Raw genomic sequence first — 18660 nt, forward strand, 5'->3', positions numbered from 1 at the left:
AAGAATTCAACAACTGACCTTCAGGACGGAAACATGTCGTTAAACTGAACAAGTGCGGGTGAGTTTTAGGAATCTGACAACGTGGCCAACAGAACAAGTAGGACCATTGCATGTCATTTGGTATCTGTGGGATTTAGCTCACTGAGGATCCTTAGAAATCCAAGGCCAGGTGATAATGTTCCACGAAACACGCGCAACTCTCCCCTCCCCTCCCCCACATCTCTGTCTCTATCACTCTCTTTCACTTTTGATATGAAACAAACACACAAAACATTATGACTAGCAGGGTGTGTATGCATGTACCCATATGGGTGCAGACGCGCGTGTGTTTTCGTGCATGTGCGCTTGCATGCTTTGTAATTTACCGCATGTGTGATCCTTGTCACGGTTCTTTTTATTTCACGGACTCATCCTCGTGCTCTGTTGTGGAACATACGGCCGCCACCAGAGACCCCCACTGCTGCCTGTCTTGTGCTGTCGTGGAGCTAGCTTCCACCCCAAGGCTTAGCCATTCTCCTTCAGTTCTGTTTTTCAACAATTCTGCGCCATTGTCTCCCTTGGTCTTTCTCGCACTCTTTCGCCATACTAACACGATTCACACACCCCTCCTTATCATTTATAACACCCGACAGGCACCACACTATCACCATTCACAGCCCTCCATACCATCATAACACCTGACAGTCTCTAAAAAAAAAAAAAAAAAAGAAAAAAGAAAAAAAGAAATCAGAACAGACGGGGTGTGAATGAGCTGTAGGCGCTGGGATCTATTATCAACACTCTCTCTCCCCGGGCACGTCAGGTAAAGCAGGGATCGAGGCCCTGACTGAATGCCACTGACAACTCGCCCTGGACCCAACGTCGCCATGAGCTGCCCAATAATATCATGTCGGTGCTAACTGAACGGTTCATACCTCGTGCGAAAAACACCTGAATCTCTGGGGACAGGGAAGTGGAGGGGGGTGGGGGGTGGCGAGGTGTTTACGTCGTCCTGCAGTCATGGCCACGGTCGCTCTCGGTCGGGCCGCTCTCTAAGCCAGCGATAGTCACTTCCAATAAAGAAATGACACCCCGAAGCGGTTTTGTCACTGATATCAGATAAATTACAGAAATAACAACAACGTTCAAAGTACCGATGGCACGCGACAGAGAGTTCAAAGAATAATAATGAACCAGAGTTTCGCTCTGGGCTTCAAAATGAACGAGGACTAGACAGACGTTCACTACACTTCTACTTTGTCAGATCTTCCCTTCCAGAAATATCAAATAACTCACAAAGAAAAGATCAACAGAGCTGTTCACGGGTGGCACAAGAAAGGCTGATGATAACAAATGGTGTAAGCTCCGGCGCGTTGTAATTCTCGAGGGTTCAGTGCACTTCTTAGTCAGATCTTCATTACACGAAGTAGAGTCAATGCGAATACAGCATTACATGCAGTCAAAAAGACAGACAGAGGGGGAGAGACAAGGAGAGAGAGGCTGAGACAGAGAATAAGAGACAGACAGACAGACAAGACTAAGAAATAAACAGAAACACAGCGCAGCCGGGGGGGGAGGGGGGGGGGAAGGGTGGATTTCAATGACTAAAAAACATGATAGTATTTCAGACAATGATGCCATGTCTCCCCATCTAACAGAGAGAAAGAGAAAGATGGTGAGATCCACTAAGCGTCATCATTTACCGCACTTTTATAACGCAGGTGTGAAACCTGAGACTTAACGAGGTTTTCAACGTATGAACACAAATATAATCAACAGTACAACCAATCATAAATCCCGACGAAAAAAAAAAAAGCAAAAAAAAAGCACTTGCCACCAAGGCCAGCTAATGAACCCGCCGGCCCTGTGGAACTTAATAACATAAAAGACCCCGTACATATACAGTACAGGTCCCTGAATTCAGAATCTTTGATAACATGGCCTGAAGTATGAAACTCCTTTCTTGACGCTAAGAATGACATAAGCTTAATGGCGATGTGCCAAAGAAAGAATGTCGACCGAAACTGGTCAAAACGACAAGCAATCACAAGCCGCATGCACGCACAAGCTCGCGCGCACGCGCACACACACACACACACACACACACACACACACACTCACTCACTCACATACATACATACACACATACACGCGCGTGCGTGTTCAATGGCGAAATGCCAAAAACAGTCTGTCAACGGACACACACACACACACACACACACACACACACACAGCGAGAGAGGTGAGAGAGAGACGGTATTGCAAAGATCAGTCGTCTGGCAGACTAATCAAAACACGTGAAGAGACGCTCCAAAATGCTAACATGTTTACATGTCACCAGACCTCTGCACTGAATACTTTACTGATATAATTTATTTCAAACGTTCTTAAAGTTAACACATTAACACATGAGTGCAAACTGGTGGATATGTGTTGCTGCAAGTGTGCGCGTGCGCGCGCGCGCGCGTGTGTGCGTGTGTGTGTGCAAGCGCGCGTGCGTGCGTTTGAGAATGTGTGTGGAGCGAAATACTTGTCATAGCATGAAATGGTCGTTGCTTGTTAATATCGTAACCAAACTCTAAAGCATAGCTGTATGAAAGATACGCTTTTTTTTTTCTTTTTCTTTTTTTTCAAGGTTTTGCAAACATGCGGCCATCTCCACTACAGGTTTGAAATACTGATAAAAGACGTCAATTGTTGAACAGTAATATCTCATTAATGTAGTTATATCAAATAACTATATTACTTTTCTTGAAAAAAAAAAGAAGTTCATACTCTCATCTCATAGAAAATTAAAATTAATGAACCGTTTATCAACAACTTCGTTTCAGCACCCTTAACTGTTCCAGAAACACTAATAACCCAGTCCAGTTACAACACCACAGTTACAGGGGTGGCTGTCACTGCACATACCCCCTACACTGGCAGACAGCTATCAGTCCGTAATCCCATAACGGATACCTACATAAATAGCTCTAAGTATAGTTCGCAACCCACAGGAAGTTAATCAAGCATGCTAGAAAACCGAAGTCGGGCACCACATCCTGACATACGTTCGTTTACCGGAGTCCTAAATCTCTGCCGGATCTGAAACCGATATTCGTAATGCGATTAGCCCCTAAAACTGCTCACTGTGTTCACGATTCGTGATTGTTGGCGGTGAAATCACTGGAGTTTGTTTTTTTTAACTACCCGAGTTTACGTGCTTACTAACTAGAAATTGTATTCTGCTCGACGGTGTTTGTATGATGGTCAGTCGAGCTCGACTGTGACCATCAGAACAGCAGAGGAGGTAACTGCTGTCCTGACTATCTGGGCTATCTCGGCCAAGAAGGTTTTAGGACAGTCGATGTTGGGATGGTTCCCAAAAGCCAACTAGCCCCCAAGGCTGCAGTAGCCCACCAAGAGCCAGAGCAATTTTGCCTCCTAGTTTGAGTCATAGTCCTTCACAAAAGACTATGCTGTAACTGATGTCCCCATTGCGATGGAGAAATCATTGATAATATTTACAGCTTTCACTTTGCTGTTGGCCCAACTGTAAACTTATATCAATCTAAGAATATGATATAAGCTCATACATACGATGGTGTTTATTTCACTCAAGAAGTACCTGGTGGCTATTAGAACTTAACGTTATTAGCCAAGAAGCGAGCGAGTTAAATATCACACACACACACACACACACACACACACACACACACACACACACACACACACACACACATCTATAAACATATACATATAGATAGATATACATAAACATATACATATAAATCTTTTGGTGGGGGGAGGGGGGGACATAACGGGTTATGGTCGGCTTCATCGGAGAAGGGGGAGGGGTGGTGGTAAAAAACAACACCACCACTAACACACACACACACACACACACACACACACACACACACACACAAAACAAAACCGAATGGGACTACTGTTGGAAAATGCACTTTGGCTTTTCTATTCGTTTACTTTCAACCTAGTGTTTTAGTACCCATTACGTACCCTTTTAAGGAACAAAGAGCTTCATGAGAGTTCGTGGATAAAATGACAAGAAAAGGAAAAGGCGTGTGTTTGACGACAAGTGCATTACTGCACGATTACAAACGTATCACGCATGATGTACATAGCGTACAGATTTTTTTTTTTTTTCCAGAATGGATGGAGCCAAGTTGAGTGCCTTTATCTCGAATGTCAGATCTATGTCTATCCACTGACTCTGAGAGAGAGAGAGAGAGAGAGAGAGAGAGCAGAGACATGGACATGGACATAGAGACATTGACATTGACACAGACACTGAGAGAGACGGGGAATAGTCAAGTCTGTTCACTTCCTGTTTGCATATTAGTTTGCAGTTTCTTTCTATTGCAAACTAGGGTGTACTTGTTCAATGTTCACAAACTCATTCAAATGGGGCTTTGGACTTGTCACTTGTAATGAATAAATCTGAACGTAATTCTCTGTCAAACAGAACTGTCTTGTCTGTCTGTCTGCTGTCTGACAGGGATGACGTGGTTTATTGCTTGAGAGACAGATCGAGACCAGCATTTATATATAGCGCACGCAGCACACGCACACGCACACACACACACCGAAAACAAAAAAACTGGGATGAAAAAATAAACTGTAACAGTTAGGAAGCAATCCTCTGTTGTGAACATTTGCCAGGACTGAGTTTGGGAGCGGATTTCGAGTCCGTGACTGCACGTTTTGCAATAACAACCACTTAGTTTGTTTTGTTTGTTGGTGGTTTTTTTTGTTTTGGTTTTTTTTGTTTTTTGTTTTTGCTTCTTTTTTTTTTTTTTACAAGTAGCCTGCTGCATGTAGACGTATGTTTGGTACATTGCCTGAGATGTAATTTGGTAAAGAAATAAAATGAAATAAATAAAAAATAAAAACAAAAGCATTATTGTTTCCTATAATTATCCATCAAAATACTGGACAGGAAAGTGGGAAAATACCAAAAAGAAAGAATATTAAAAAAAAAAAAAAAAAAAAAAAAAAAAAAAAATGATAACAGATGGTACAGTTTCTTAACTTAAAGTTTTTGGGTGGGGGCAGGGGGGGTGGGGGTGCGGAGGGGTGGGGGGGGGGGCAACAATACTGAGAAAGAAATACCAGAAGAGAGCGGGAAAGAAATAACGATAACAGAAGGGGGAAAAGAAGATTTTTTTTTTTTTTTTTTTTTTTTAAGATACGGACCGAACACTTTCTGCAGTTTAAACAAGCCCCGCATAAACCTTCATGTTCCCGCCATTAAAACACACACACACACACACACACACACACAACACAACAACAAACAAACAAACAAAAAAAGTGATAATCTTGCACAAGCGTGAGCTCTCTCAACTGCAAGGGTCGATTTATCTATCGATCGATGCGAGTTTCGGGGTCAGTCACACAAGCACACACCCATTATCAACCTCATTAAATCCCCGTTAAACTAATCGCGTCACACGGCCGGCTGATCCATTTGGAATCTGTTTCACTTCTGGGGATAAGGCGCAACTCTCGCCAAGGGTGTCTGCAACAGACATGCCACTAAAGCCTGGAGTGGGGTCTGGAACGAGAGTCGTTCAATGCGGAATTATGGACACACGGTGAAAGCGTCTGCTGTATGTAGAGCTTATGTATACGATTGCCCATTGCCTTGATCCGGACTAACCCTGCTCTCTTGCTCGCCGTGATTTGATTAATTTTTATGCTACACACGCACTGACACAGACACAGAAACACACACACTGGTACAAGCGCACGCCAGCAGATGATGATGATAGATGAACATATGGGTAGTTATAAAGCGCCTATCCTCGGTCGGAGACCTGCAAGCTTTAAAAGCGCTTAACAAACATGGGGTCATTTGCACAACACGCTGCCTTCCTGGGTAGAGCCGACTGACGGCTGCCATTGAGCGCTCATCATTCGTTTCCTGTGTCATTCAGGCACGCACAAATACTGACACAGTCGGTAAACATATAACATTTTACGTGTATGAACGTTTTCTTTATTTACCCCGCCATATTGGCAGACATACTCCGTTTTCGGGGGTGTGCATGCTGGGTATGTTCTTGTTTCCATTAACCACCGAACGCTGATATGGATGACAGGATCTTTAACGTGCAGAGGTGATCTTCTGCGTGCCTACTATACACACGAAGGGGGTTCAGGCACAAGCAGGTCTGCACATATGTTGACCTGGGAGATCAGAAAAATCTCCAACCTTTACCCACCAGATAACAGTTGGTATGTTGCATAAACAGCATCTCCATACCTGACCAACACCATCTTTCTCAATGAAATACAGCACAAAAATAGACATACACAAAACAATCAAAATATTCTGATTTGTATTCTGGGCCAGCCTTTAGACATAGTACGTTGAATCATAAATATAAGTTGGCAAAAGTAACATAACACCTACACAGTCACATATGCACCGCTGCAAAACACAAATGGACTGGCACTACATCTTTAATGACAGTTTCATGCTCCTGCACCTTACTTTATGCCACATGTATTGTAAAACAAACAAAAAACTGCAGCGACCCAGAAGAGGTGCTCAAAAATGCAAATGATCATGTGGTGTTGGCGATGACAATGATAATGGTATCATCATTATCATCATAATTTTCATTATCATTATCATCATGAATGGCGGACTAAATAATTTAAACACGGTACAAGGACAGAAACACACAGAGGTGTGTGTGAGCCTGTCAGTAATGGGAGACGACTTCATAAATCACAGCAGCCACCACCTGAGAGATAACACTCCACATGGAGAGCCGACGACCTGGAAACCAAACACGGGTCAGTTGTGTTTGTCCTGGTCAAGAAGACTGTAGGGTCTGTATAAACGAGCAAACAGATAAGCAGGTTCAGGGACAAAAAACCCTGCCACCTCGTGTTGTTTCTGTGCTTATTTGTTTTGTTTTCCTGAGTATTATGCATTTGCGAAAAGTCAATACCAAATTCTCAAAAAAAACATCTGGTAATGGACTCTATACTGGGAATGGTAACTCGAGACCTTGTTTACTTATTCTTTAATTAAGCTATGCTGCATTGAAAGCATAATCAATGGTTCTATTCTAACACAAATACGTTTATGCTGTTGTAAACTGAGTTAGTGTGATTAAACTTTTCTTTATTTTACAGAATTAAATAATATTTTTTCAACACTGGTCCAATACAAAAACTGAGACAGTCCTGTATATTTTGAGGGGCTTGGGGCACAGAAGGGCACACAAATTATGGTGTGTTCCAACACACCCCCTCATGACAGGGATTTAGACCTACATTCATACAAAAGTGAAAAGAATGAAAGTAGAGCAAACATAAAGGTTTTCTTTTTGATTCAAATGCAAGCCCAGCACAGCACAATCTGTTAAACATGTCAAAACCTAACAGAACAGGATGCAATGAATGTATCATTAACAACATTAACAATAATAAGGCAAGCGGCTGCTCATATGCCTGCATTTAACTGTTTAAAGACCCAAAAGAAAAAGAATAAAGTAAACTACTAAACACAAGCAACATACTTGCTCCTATCAGAAGCATGTCTGCCTGTCATGTTTTTGAAAAATGTCACACACATATCACAACAGTTTGGTTTGATCCTAATTTGGACCACTGGATATGATATCATATTTCATTGCCATATATACAATATTAATAAGAAAAAAGTTCAAGTTTGTTACATTTGGCACTGTGAGCATGATCACTGAATCAGGGAATCATATCCATTGACAGAGCATTAATTCAGTCAGTGGTTCTGCTCGCACATATCATGACAAAGCTGAGCCACTGCCAGGCATAGTAAATTGCAGTGAGAGGTACTTCAACCTTGAGGACCATGTTTTAACTTAGCCATGGAGTTTGTCAGGAATGGCAAGGATAATTTCAGTGGCAAACACTGAATTTTGTGCTGAGCAAGTTTGTGCACACCAGTGAATTTTGGAGGGCAGGTTTATTTTGTGTGGTGAATTTATGTAGTCCCCTGAATACAGACTACTGCAGCAAAAACTCCTGAAGACTACAGCCTTGAAAAACTTGACCTCATCTGTGTCAGCAAACAGGTCATTCATAAAACTCAACTCTACAATTTCTGTCAATTTCTGTCAAACTGATGACGTATAGCAATCCACTTACAACCTTTCAAATAAGGCCAGATGGTGTTCGGTGTCCTGATCAAAGTCCATCTTTTTTTCAGCTTTGGGAAGGATAGAAAAAAAAAATATATATAGACCTTGTAAGTTAAGAATTAGCATTAGATTTGATTGTCTTTGTTAGCTCAAGATCTGTCTATTGGATTCAGTATCTTAGAAACAGTCAGGAAATTTCTTTTCCTTTATCTTAATAATTTGTATGACTTACAGATTGCAGAATGAATGAGAGCATCAAAAACAAGTCTGTCATTATTTCTTGAATCATTTACAAAGAATCTCCAAAAACATCTGTTCAGTCAATTCTGCAAATAACACTGTCTTAATCTCTCTTTGACCTAGAATCTATGCTCGAGTGAGCATATGTGTGTGTCTGTGTGTGTATGTGTGTGGTTATGTGTGGTGTGTTATGTTATGTGTGTGTGTGTTAAGGTTTCATTTCAGTTTTATTTCTATTGTCTTTTAAAGTCCTGCCCTTTCAGCCACAGCAAAATTCCAAACTATCATCGTCAAAGAGAAAATACCCACACACCTACAGAGTCCAAAACAAACACACACACATACGTGCATACAAACAAATGAGTTATATACATATATTCCAAAATAGGTGACTCACCTGTCATAGCTTTGTTTCATTTTTTTACACGCCCTATAGGTGCCATCTTTGATGTGCTGGACTTTCAGTACCTCCGAAAAGGTACCTTCACCCTTCTTGCCCAGTATCCGATATTCTGCAAAATAGATTTAATACACCACTATATGATCTATTCAACAACATGGTCCATCGAATTGATCAATACAGGTTGTGTTCAACAATACATATCATCAAATCAATACAACTTGTGTGTGTGTGTGTGTGTGTGTGTGTGTGTGTGTGTCTTGAAATATAAAAGATGAAAAATGAAAGGTTGCAGCTTTATGCACTTTTGCTCTGAAACTTGACAAAAATTACAAGTACAGTAAAAAGCCATTTATCATTATTGTTGCTGTTTTTATGTTTATAATCATCATCACTGTGATCAAAATATTATTACCGTAATTATAGTGAGTGAGTGAGTGTATGTGTGTGTGTGTGTGTGTGTGTGTGTGTGTGTGTGAGAGAGAGAGAGAGAGAGAGAGAGAGAGAGCATGTGTGTGCGTGTGTGTGAGCATGTGTGTGCATGCGTGTGTGCGTGTGTGTGTGTGTGTGCTTGTGTGAGTGTGTTAGCCTGTGTGTAATACTTGGCTATTTATATCATGAAAACAACCCATACAGTGGGCTCTAAGTGACTCCCATGAAACAGCATACATACAGTAGTACATGAGGATACAATACCACATATATAATAATACACAAGGGACAATAATCAACAGTGTATGTGTACATTACTAATACTATATATTTGAAATCTATCTCGATCAAGTGGATGTATGTTATTGTTAAGTAGGCAAATACTCACTTTGTAGAAGGAGGTTCATCCAGACGGGTTAACGAAACACATACAATCCAGAAGACCTATGTGCCCCTCCGGCACCCAACAGCTGACACTGGCACTGTGATAGGCACCTGTGGCCTATTCTCCAAGCACAAGATCGACTCCAGTCGGCATGACTGACGGCTCAAATTGGCGACCACAACTTCCAGTTGACGACGAAATCGGACGAAGAGTCGAGTCGAACCCTCGAGATGACCGAAGATATCCAAACTTTCGAGGATATTCTTAAGTCTTCCTCACCTCGCTAGCAAAATTATGATCAATTTGAAATCACACGATCATAGTGGTACGGCATGGCATTCGCACTGGAGTTTTCGATAGACGTGAGTAGGTTTTCACACACTGTCTTGTGGCGAACTGGCATGCCTACAGTTTTCAGTCAGACCACGAGCAATTCCGAAAACTCCCGAACATTACTTCGCGCACTGTCGGCATAGCGACCTGTACACAAGCCTGTCAACCCGTACAACAATCTCCTCATTTTATTGGCACATGGAAAGATGCATGCTTCCAATCGTTTCAAGAATAATAATTGTGTGTGTGTGTGTGTGTGTGTGTGTGTGTGTGTGTGTGTGTGTGTGTGTGTGTGTGTGTTTCGTGTTATGACTGAATATATATGACGCAGATGGATCATATATTTGTCGGTACTGACAGAGATAAACAAGTCAGTTAAAGTGACTGCATGTGTATATATGTATTTGACTGTGTTATATGTATTTGACTGTGTTTTCATATCTGTGAAACTGCATGTTTGGTGCATATCTGTTATGCATGTGTGGGGGTATGTGTGAATGTGTGTCTTCATGTTTTACATTTATTTGCTTATTTATCATCATTGCTGTCTTTTTTTTTGTCTTTTTTTTTCTTTAAATTATTATTATTATTACTACTGCCTTTTTCTATATTATAATTATTATTTATTTATTTATGCTTTTATTTATTACCCCCTTTTTTTCTTCCTTTTTTTTCTTTTTTTTTTTCCTCAAGGCCTGACTAAACGCGTTGGGTTACGCTGCTGGTCAGGCATCTGCTTGGCAGATGTGGTGTAGCGTATATGGATTTGTCCGAACGCAGTGACGCCTCCTTGAGCTACTGAAACTGAAACTGAAGCATGTGTGGGGCTATGGGTGGAAGATGTTCATAAAAAATGATTTGTGATTAAGATGTTTAATATCGTTGTCCTGGCTGCAACTGCTTACAGAACTGAATCACCGGGGTTTGTTTGTGTATCGTGTCTGGAATGTTAAATTATTTTTCATTAGTTTGTGTTGTCCTGTATATTTTTTTGTAATCATAACATTAACACTCACTGATGTAATGTGGCGAAAGCATTGTTGTCTTGATGGAAGTTCCGATAGAAATCAACAATGAATTTTGTTATACAGCCTGAAAACAGATTAACTTGGGCTCAGTGAATAATGGATAAATGGGATAGACAAATATCTAGAATATAGATATATAGATGAATTAAAATGAATAAAACAAAGTAAAGTAAAATGCTGGTTTAAAATGCATTTTAATAAGTGAAGTGAGAGGGGTGCAAAACATGCCCTCTGAAACAAATAATGTTATGATTTTTTCCTTGTTTAATTGTATGCTTACTTTCACAAGTTCTTCTCTTTTTTTCCTTCTTTTTTATTACTTATTTTTGTCTAACAATATTTGACATGCGTATATTGTGTGTCTGATTTAACTTAGATTGCTTATTGCCATTGTTGCTGAAGTTAATGTTAGTAGGCCTAAAGTTTGGAAATTTACGAAGAATGTGCAGCACTATAAAAAGGTTGACATGTACAATAAGGGGAAGTAAGCGACGTCAGTTTATGATTCAGAATCAGCCAGTTCAGAGGTTGGTTTCATTATTTTCGACGAGTAGAATCAAATAAAAGTTATTTGCTTTCATACTGTTGTTATTTTTAACATTTCTCTTCCTGCCGTGCCCGTTGTCCAAGGGTGGCGAATATCCTTTTCCATTCTACTCTTTCCCACCTCGCCATTTGAAGCGGATTTATGTGTAAAAGAGTTGACAACAGGACAACGAAGGCCAAACAAGTACCAAAGAAATTCGATTCGTGCGTGGATACTTGTGTGTAACCACAGGATCTGGACAGTTCAATACGGTTGCGACAACAGTAACTGTAATGTTTGTCATTAACTGAACGACTGACCTATTTTCTTGGTCACACACACACACACACACACACACAAAACAGACCGGCATACACGCCCACCGTCACACACATACACACACGCGCGCGCGCGCATCGACAGTGTCGGTGGAACAAAACAGATATGAAAAGACAACAGAGTTCACTGATCTTGAACCCACTGATCTAAAAATAGTGGTTCACTGTTAAGTCTCCCCCCAGTTATATAATGATATCACTTACTTCCCAGTGTCACTTTTTCTTGTCGTTCTTGATACGGTCTTTTTTATCCCTGAACAGTCGGCAGTAAACACTGAAGAAATTCAGAATCATTAAAATAAAAAAAAATTTAAATAAAAAAAAAAAAACCCTGAAAAAATGGACCACAAAGCGATAATGAAAAAACAACAACAAAAAACTACGTTAGAAGCAGTGAAGCAACTGAACAAAAGATGAGACAGAAACCGTCATTGAAATAAATTAAGCACGACAGAAACATTGAAACAACTCTCGACAGGCAGTCTGAACGTCTTAAATAAACGAACTGTCGGAAATTAGAGCGGAAAGCGTCAGCGTCCAGTCTGAAACAAGAACTGGATCCAGCCGGGTCGTGGTCAACCATGTTTACAGAAGTGCACGCGAAGCAGCTTCTATCGTGGGTGCTCATTATTACCTTAATACCAAATTAACGAGTGGTAAATATTCCATTGCAAAGTGCCTTCTTATCATTCCTAATGCGAAATCGGACCCATCTCTTGGGAATCTGTCCTATGTTATCTGCCAGTTGAGCAAACTTGTCCTGGTAGTCTCAGTGAAAGTGAAGTTACTCTTCCGGGTCGCCATGGACGTGGAGGAAGTGTCTATCTGCTCTCGTGAAGAACGCCGGCACATATGGAGCTGATCTCCTCTGTAACTCCGTTCTTGGAGGTGACAGCTGGGGGCATGTCTCTCTCCATTGCCAAGCAAACTTGATCTGACAGAGGTGAGACAGGAATCAGACACAGTACCTCAACTCAGAAAGTTGGGTCAGAAATTATCACACAACCTCGCCACATCTCGAGGAAGGGTTGAGGAATCGACAGTAAAGAATAGAATAAAATCATTCAGAATCAGTGAAAAGAGTCAGAAACCAACAGGAAAACAATTGAAAGTATGGATAAAAACAGTGAAGCAACTCTCGACAGACAAACAAGATACTGGGCCAGCCGTCAGATACTGAAGCGAAAATTACGATTCAGCGCTCAGTCAAGAAATAGACGGGAATGCCCAAGAAGGCAACAGACAGCGACAGTGGCCACAGCGAAAGAGCAGAGCAGAAATAACATGTCTGAGACTGCAATTTAAGGCCTTTGACAAGGTCAGCCACGCCCTGCTTGTACATAAATGATAGTGCTATGGAATTAGAGGTCAGCTCAACACCTGGATCAAAAATTTTCTTGAGGACAGGCATCAAGCAGTTGTGGTGGAGGGAGCCACATCAGAATATATTTCAGTCAACTCAGGTGTTCCCCAGGGCTCTTCCTTCTCTACATCAATGACCTCCCAAAGTCCATCAAGTCTAAGGCCAGGTTATTTGCAGATGACACCATGTGCAACAAAATAAGCAATAAGGAAGCTGACCAGCACACACTCCAAGAATATCTAGTTTCCCTTTCCCTCTGGGAGAAACAGTGGGCCATGCAATTCTTCCCACAAAAGTGCTCCACCTTGAGTGTCAATAGAAAGAGGAAAAAGATCGTACCAAACTACAAAGTCCATTGCCATCCGCTGGAAAACGTCAACAACACAAAATATCTTGGTGTGAACATACAAGATAACTACTCTGGGGATCCCACATCAATTCTACAACCAACACAGCCAATAAGACCTTAGGCTTTTTCAGGCGCAACTTGAAGGTAGGTAACAAGAAGACAAAGGAAACTGCTTACAAAACCCTTGTTCGACCTATCCTTGAGTATGCTGTGTCTGTTCAGGATCCCTATACAGCCAGTGACATCCAGGCCATCAAAAAGGTCCAGTGCTGAGCAGCAAGATGGGTCACAAACCAACACTGACAGACGTCTTGTGTCAACTTCATCCTTAGCTCCCTTAACTGGTACCCCCTACAAGTCAGACGAAAAAAATCTGGCCTGGAGATGTTCTACATGTTCCACCATGGTCTCATCTCCATCAACTCAGTCTACCTACCAACACCATCAGACAGCAGGCTGAGCTCCAGAAAAAAAAAAAAACACACCTGCAACTACGACATCCCTGCCTGCAGGACGCAGTACAGACAGATGTCTTTCTTCCCCCGTACCATCCCGGAATGGAACACACTGCCCCAGAAGGTTGTCACAACCGACTTGCTGGACTGCTTCAAGTCCAGACTCGCCTCCTGCCTGTGACACAACAAAAGTAGACTTACACCCACTCCCCACCCCCAACACTTCTGTTTAGTCCCCCCCACCCCTCCACCCCCACCTGCTAGCCAACCCCACCTTTTTTTCTTTTCTTCCCCCGCTGTAGTGTAGCGACACGCTCTCCCTGGGGAGAGCAGCCCGAATTTCACACAGAGAAATCTGTTGTGACAAAAAAGAGAAATACAATCTGTCATTTATTCTTAACGATTGTCATTTATACTATATCGGTATTGGTATTGTTATCATTCATTATCATTAATTTTTATCAGTAGTAGTAGCGGTAGAGTAGCTGTTGTTGAAGTGTTTCGCATGTTTTGTTATTTCTAATCAATTTATTATTTGTATCGGTATTGCCATTATTATTTGTGTTGTTGTATAAACACACACATACATGTTCGTACACACACACACACACACACACACACACACACACACACACACACACACACACACACACACACACACACACACACACATGCGCATGAGCCAGGGTGGAAAACTGAATGTGGTGACAGGGAGGAGCTGTGTTTTTATTTGCTAATTTTTTTTTCTGACCAAATCTGTTACAGCAGAATATATTGGGGGCTCGGGGGTGGGGGATTAAAAGAAAATGAAAATAACTTAGATTGTAAAAACAACACACACACACACACACACACACACACACACACACTCACTCACTCACTCGCTGGGACGCACGCACGCGCGCGCGCTAGCGCACACACACACACACACACACACACACACAGATGCGCGTGAGCCTGGGTGGAAAACTGAATGTGGTGACAGAGAGGACTGAGAGAATGATCGAGAGACGAAGGGGGAAAAGTACAAGGGAAGAGCGAATGAAAGGAGGGGGAGGCAAGTTGGACTTGAAAATATCGGAACAAACAGTGAAAATTTAAAATAAAGTTTTAAAAAAGAAGAAGAAAAAATGAAGAGCTAGTTAGCCTCTCCTCCTCAATTTAGCATTGTTCGACCACATTTCCATTTCAGTAAACGATACACACATAGAGCGTTACATGATAAGCGCATAGAGCTTCAAGAATAGCAAGATGCCTCAATAAATAAATGAATAAATAAATAAATACACCACAGTTGAAAAGAAAAGAAAAAAATAAAGACTTTAAGAGATTAAGGTCGATTTTGTCCATCAGAAAATAAACTGTTGCTTTAAACACAAGGTTGTCCTGCACTAGTAAACCCAGTGGCATAGTTAGAGGGGGCAATAGGAACTGCACCAGAATGCAGACAAGGAGGAACAGGAGGAGGATTGGGAAGAGGAGGAGGCCCAGGACCGACTCCAGTGACGGCATGGAGCTGCGCTTCCATCTGGCCCAGCCGCTCCTTGAGGAAGTAGTTCTCGTACTCCAGCTCCAAGGCCCGGCGGTAGAAGTTCTTCTCCTTCTCTTTCTTGGCTTCCCTGGATCGCTTGGCTGAGTCGTTGTTCTTCTTCCGTTTGTCCCAGTAGCCGCTGTCCTTCTGTGTGCTGGGTATCATCACCTTGGTGGACAAATCCAGACAAAACTCTTTAGTTTTCAGCAATAAGATACAAGCGCTGGTGTGCTTTATTTATTTATTTATTTCCTGTCATCATCCTTGAAAACAACCGAAAACTGAATGGTGAAGGCATAAACACACTGGTGATATAAGAAAAATCATTAAAAAAAAAAAAAAAAGAAACACATGTGATTGTTGTTGTTGGTGTTGTGGAAACAGTGAATTGGATTCAGTTGGACGGGGCAATGTATTGGACGAAAACAATGCATGCATATTTATAGGCATGTTACATATTACGCACATGAAAGACAATTGTTTCAAACGACTGCCTAGAACATGTGTCGTGTAAAAATAACACACACATATATATAAAGAAGTAAATTTTGTTTGGGTTCTAACACGTTAAGAGTCAAATAATGTCAATAATTTGAGCTGTTTAGGTTTAACACCACAAGAAAAAGGCATACCTTTGGCCGTTTTCGAATGATGGGCCTGGGTTTAAACCCCGCCACAGTGATACCACTGGACAGGAGGTGGTCCACGTCAATGAGGGGCTGTGCAGATGGTGATGACAACGACGATAACGATGACTCGGACGGGCTGGCAGGACTGTCGGCATTGCAGAAACCCTCAGCACCTTGCCCAGAAAGTTCAGAGGATGTGCTGGGAGAATGGGTCGGTGGCTGCCGAGATGACTCCATCGATTCTGGTGAGGATCCCGTGGTTTTAGGTCCGGAGCATTGCGTCTCACACGATGACACGGGTACCGGTGGTTTGGTCTGACTTGTGGGCAGGCCAGCAGAAATCATGAGATGGGGTTGTGTTGGGTCGGATGGAGAGATAGTTGGGGACAGTGGTTCTTTGTTTTCAGGAGTTATGTTAGTCTGAGTCGTTTGATACTGGGTGTCTCTGGATCTAGGGAAGAAGAAGCTTTGAGTATCGACACTCTGTTTTTCAGTTGAGCAAAGTGAAGTGTTTCCCTGCTGTGTTACAGAACAGTGGTCCTGTGGGGGTCCACTCTGAGGGGCAGGATGACCACCACTGCTCATTTCTAACCGCTCCTGTTGACGATGGAACATTGTCTCTTGACTGCCAGGTACACCATTTAAAGAACAAGAAGAATCAGGAGTATGGAAATTACGTCCTTGATTAGCATCCTTCGTTCCAGTAAAACATGGTGTTTCGACGCCGCTGTTGTTTTTGATTGTTGATTTTACTTTACCATGATTTTGTTCGTGGCGAGTTTTACATGACTGTTTATTGTTGTTGGGACGCACCTGATTCTGATTACTGTTACCTCTTTCTTCCTGAGTTCCAGTACTTTCCCCGTGGAATTCTTTGTCACATCTAACACCGGCCACGTCAGGGAGATACAGCGAAGTTGTGTAAGTTTGCTGTACTTCCGGTTCATCAATATCAGTTTCACGCCACTTTGGATCACATTCAATATTTTCTTGAAAAGGGTCAGTTACACGAAAGATATTATTTTGTGCAGAGGATTCTTGCTGCATTACAGGTAACGAAACACCTGGTGCTTGGGAGCAATCTAGAGTTAAGAAATTTTGAGATTCTGCACAAACGACCTCCAAACTTTCACCCAGAGCATAGCTATCTTTACCATCACCTAAATCACAGTTACTGTGTCTCATTTCCTCAGTAGGCTTCTCAACTTCCGATGACAGTTCTCTATATTGGCAGTAGTGTGGCCCTTCCTCGTAATGCAAACCACCTTCTTGCCCACTCCATCCAGAGTATGGAGAACATAACTGATAGTCCAGAACAGAACCTGCCCATTGGTTGCTGCGTCGGTCAAAGTTATCTTGCTGAAAATGACCTCCAGAGTAGCCATCAACGTTGGCCAAACCGTTGAAATCACCACTGTCATAGTGGTCATACTCTTCAGAGCCCATGCCGTTACTCATTACAAAGTCTGCTTGCCAGTAAGGGGTGTTCATCATATCAACACCACCGTACCAACCCCCGTACCCAGAATGGTAAAACGTGTCTGAAAAATTGCCCATGGTGGTTGTTTCAAACAGAGGCACCATGGATGCAGATGACCCGTCAGAATTTGAATCCTGTAAAGCACCTGGAGACAAATAAGATGCTGGGTGCGTGTTGGAAGCCGACGCGGCCATCTGGTGAGGAGTGGGAGGCTGGTGGTGGGAAGAATTGGGATGGCTGGACACCACAGGCGCCTGTCGGTATGGATGAGTCACATCAACGTGCAGGTCCACAGTGTTGTCAGCCACTGTCGCAGTGGCAGTGACCGTGGCCACGTGAGACACGTAGGCATGTGACATTATGTGATTACACCCACTTCCATCCAGCAACCTTCAGCCCTCCCCCCAAATAACCGCGCAGCTGGTGCGCAGTTTTAAAAGTCTCCCCAAAAGACCGCGCAAACGATGCGCAGTTTTACAGATTTTATCACAAAATAAAAGATTGTGGCTAGGTCCACTTTCACCCGATATGCCTTGTGTGCTTTACCGACAAAACAACGTTCAGCTGGGACAGTAAAGGAAGTTATTTCACAGAATGAAAGGATCTGAAATCTACTGTTTCATTTTCATTTTTCCCCATTGTGCAAGAAATCCCTGTCTGAAACGAAAAACAATGATCTGAAGCCATTGAATGGGACTGACAGAGCTGGAGTCGGGTGCCGGGGTGTGGGAGACGTGCTGGGGGTGGTCAAGCCATGCATGTTCCAACCTCGGCACTTAGAAGAACATCTTAGCTGAAAATTCATGAGTGTCAGGTTGCTTTTTTCCCCAACAAATCTTGTATCTCATCATTAAGAAAAATAGTTTTAAAAAATGTTTTCAGACCACCCTGAAGTGTGTTTGAACTAAAACTAAACATTTCTTACCGTCCCATAGTTTGCACTGTCTACAGTTATGTAATGGGCTGAAAATTCGCAACCTGTCCAGCTCTTTCTTTGTGAGTTTCGATTCCAGCAGCTATGCACTGGCGATTGTTCAGACGATTCTGC

At 42.2% G+C, this 18660-nt stretch overlaps 1 protein-coding gene across 4 annotated transcripts in view; it reads right to left on the minus strand.

Moving 5' to 3' along the window:
* Positions 1 to 9971, minus strand: part of LOC143281205 (MAPK/MAK/MRK overlapping kinase-like) — a 66534-nt gene extending 56563 nt beyond the window's left edge. For all 4 annotated transcript variants that reach the window (XM_076586275.1, XM_076586278.1, XM_076586277.1 and 1 more), the window contains exons 1-2: positions 9584 to 9971; positions 8761 to 8875 (exon numbers count right to left, since the gene is read on the minus strand). In XM_076586275.1, the coding sequence (XP_076442390.1) occupies positions 8761 to 8875; positions 9584 to 9602 (134 nt within the window). In that variant the 5' untranslated portion in view covers positions 9603 to 9971. The remainder of the gene's footprint in view (positions 1 to 8760; positions 8876 to 9583) is intronic.
* Between the last annotated feature and the right edge of the window lie 8689 nt (positions 9972 to 18660).

The sequence above is a fragment of the Babylonia areolata genome, chromosome 4 (genome assembly GCF_041734735.1).
Source record: "Babylonia areolata isolate BAREFJ2019XMU chromosome 4, ASM4173473v1, whole genome shotgun sequence".
NCBI lineage: Eukaryota > Metazoa > Mollusca > Gastropoda > Neogastropoda > Buccinidae > Babylonia > Babylonia areolata.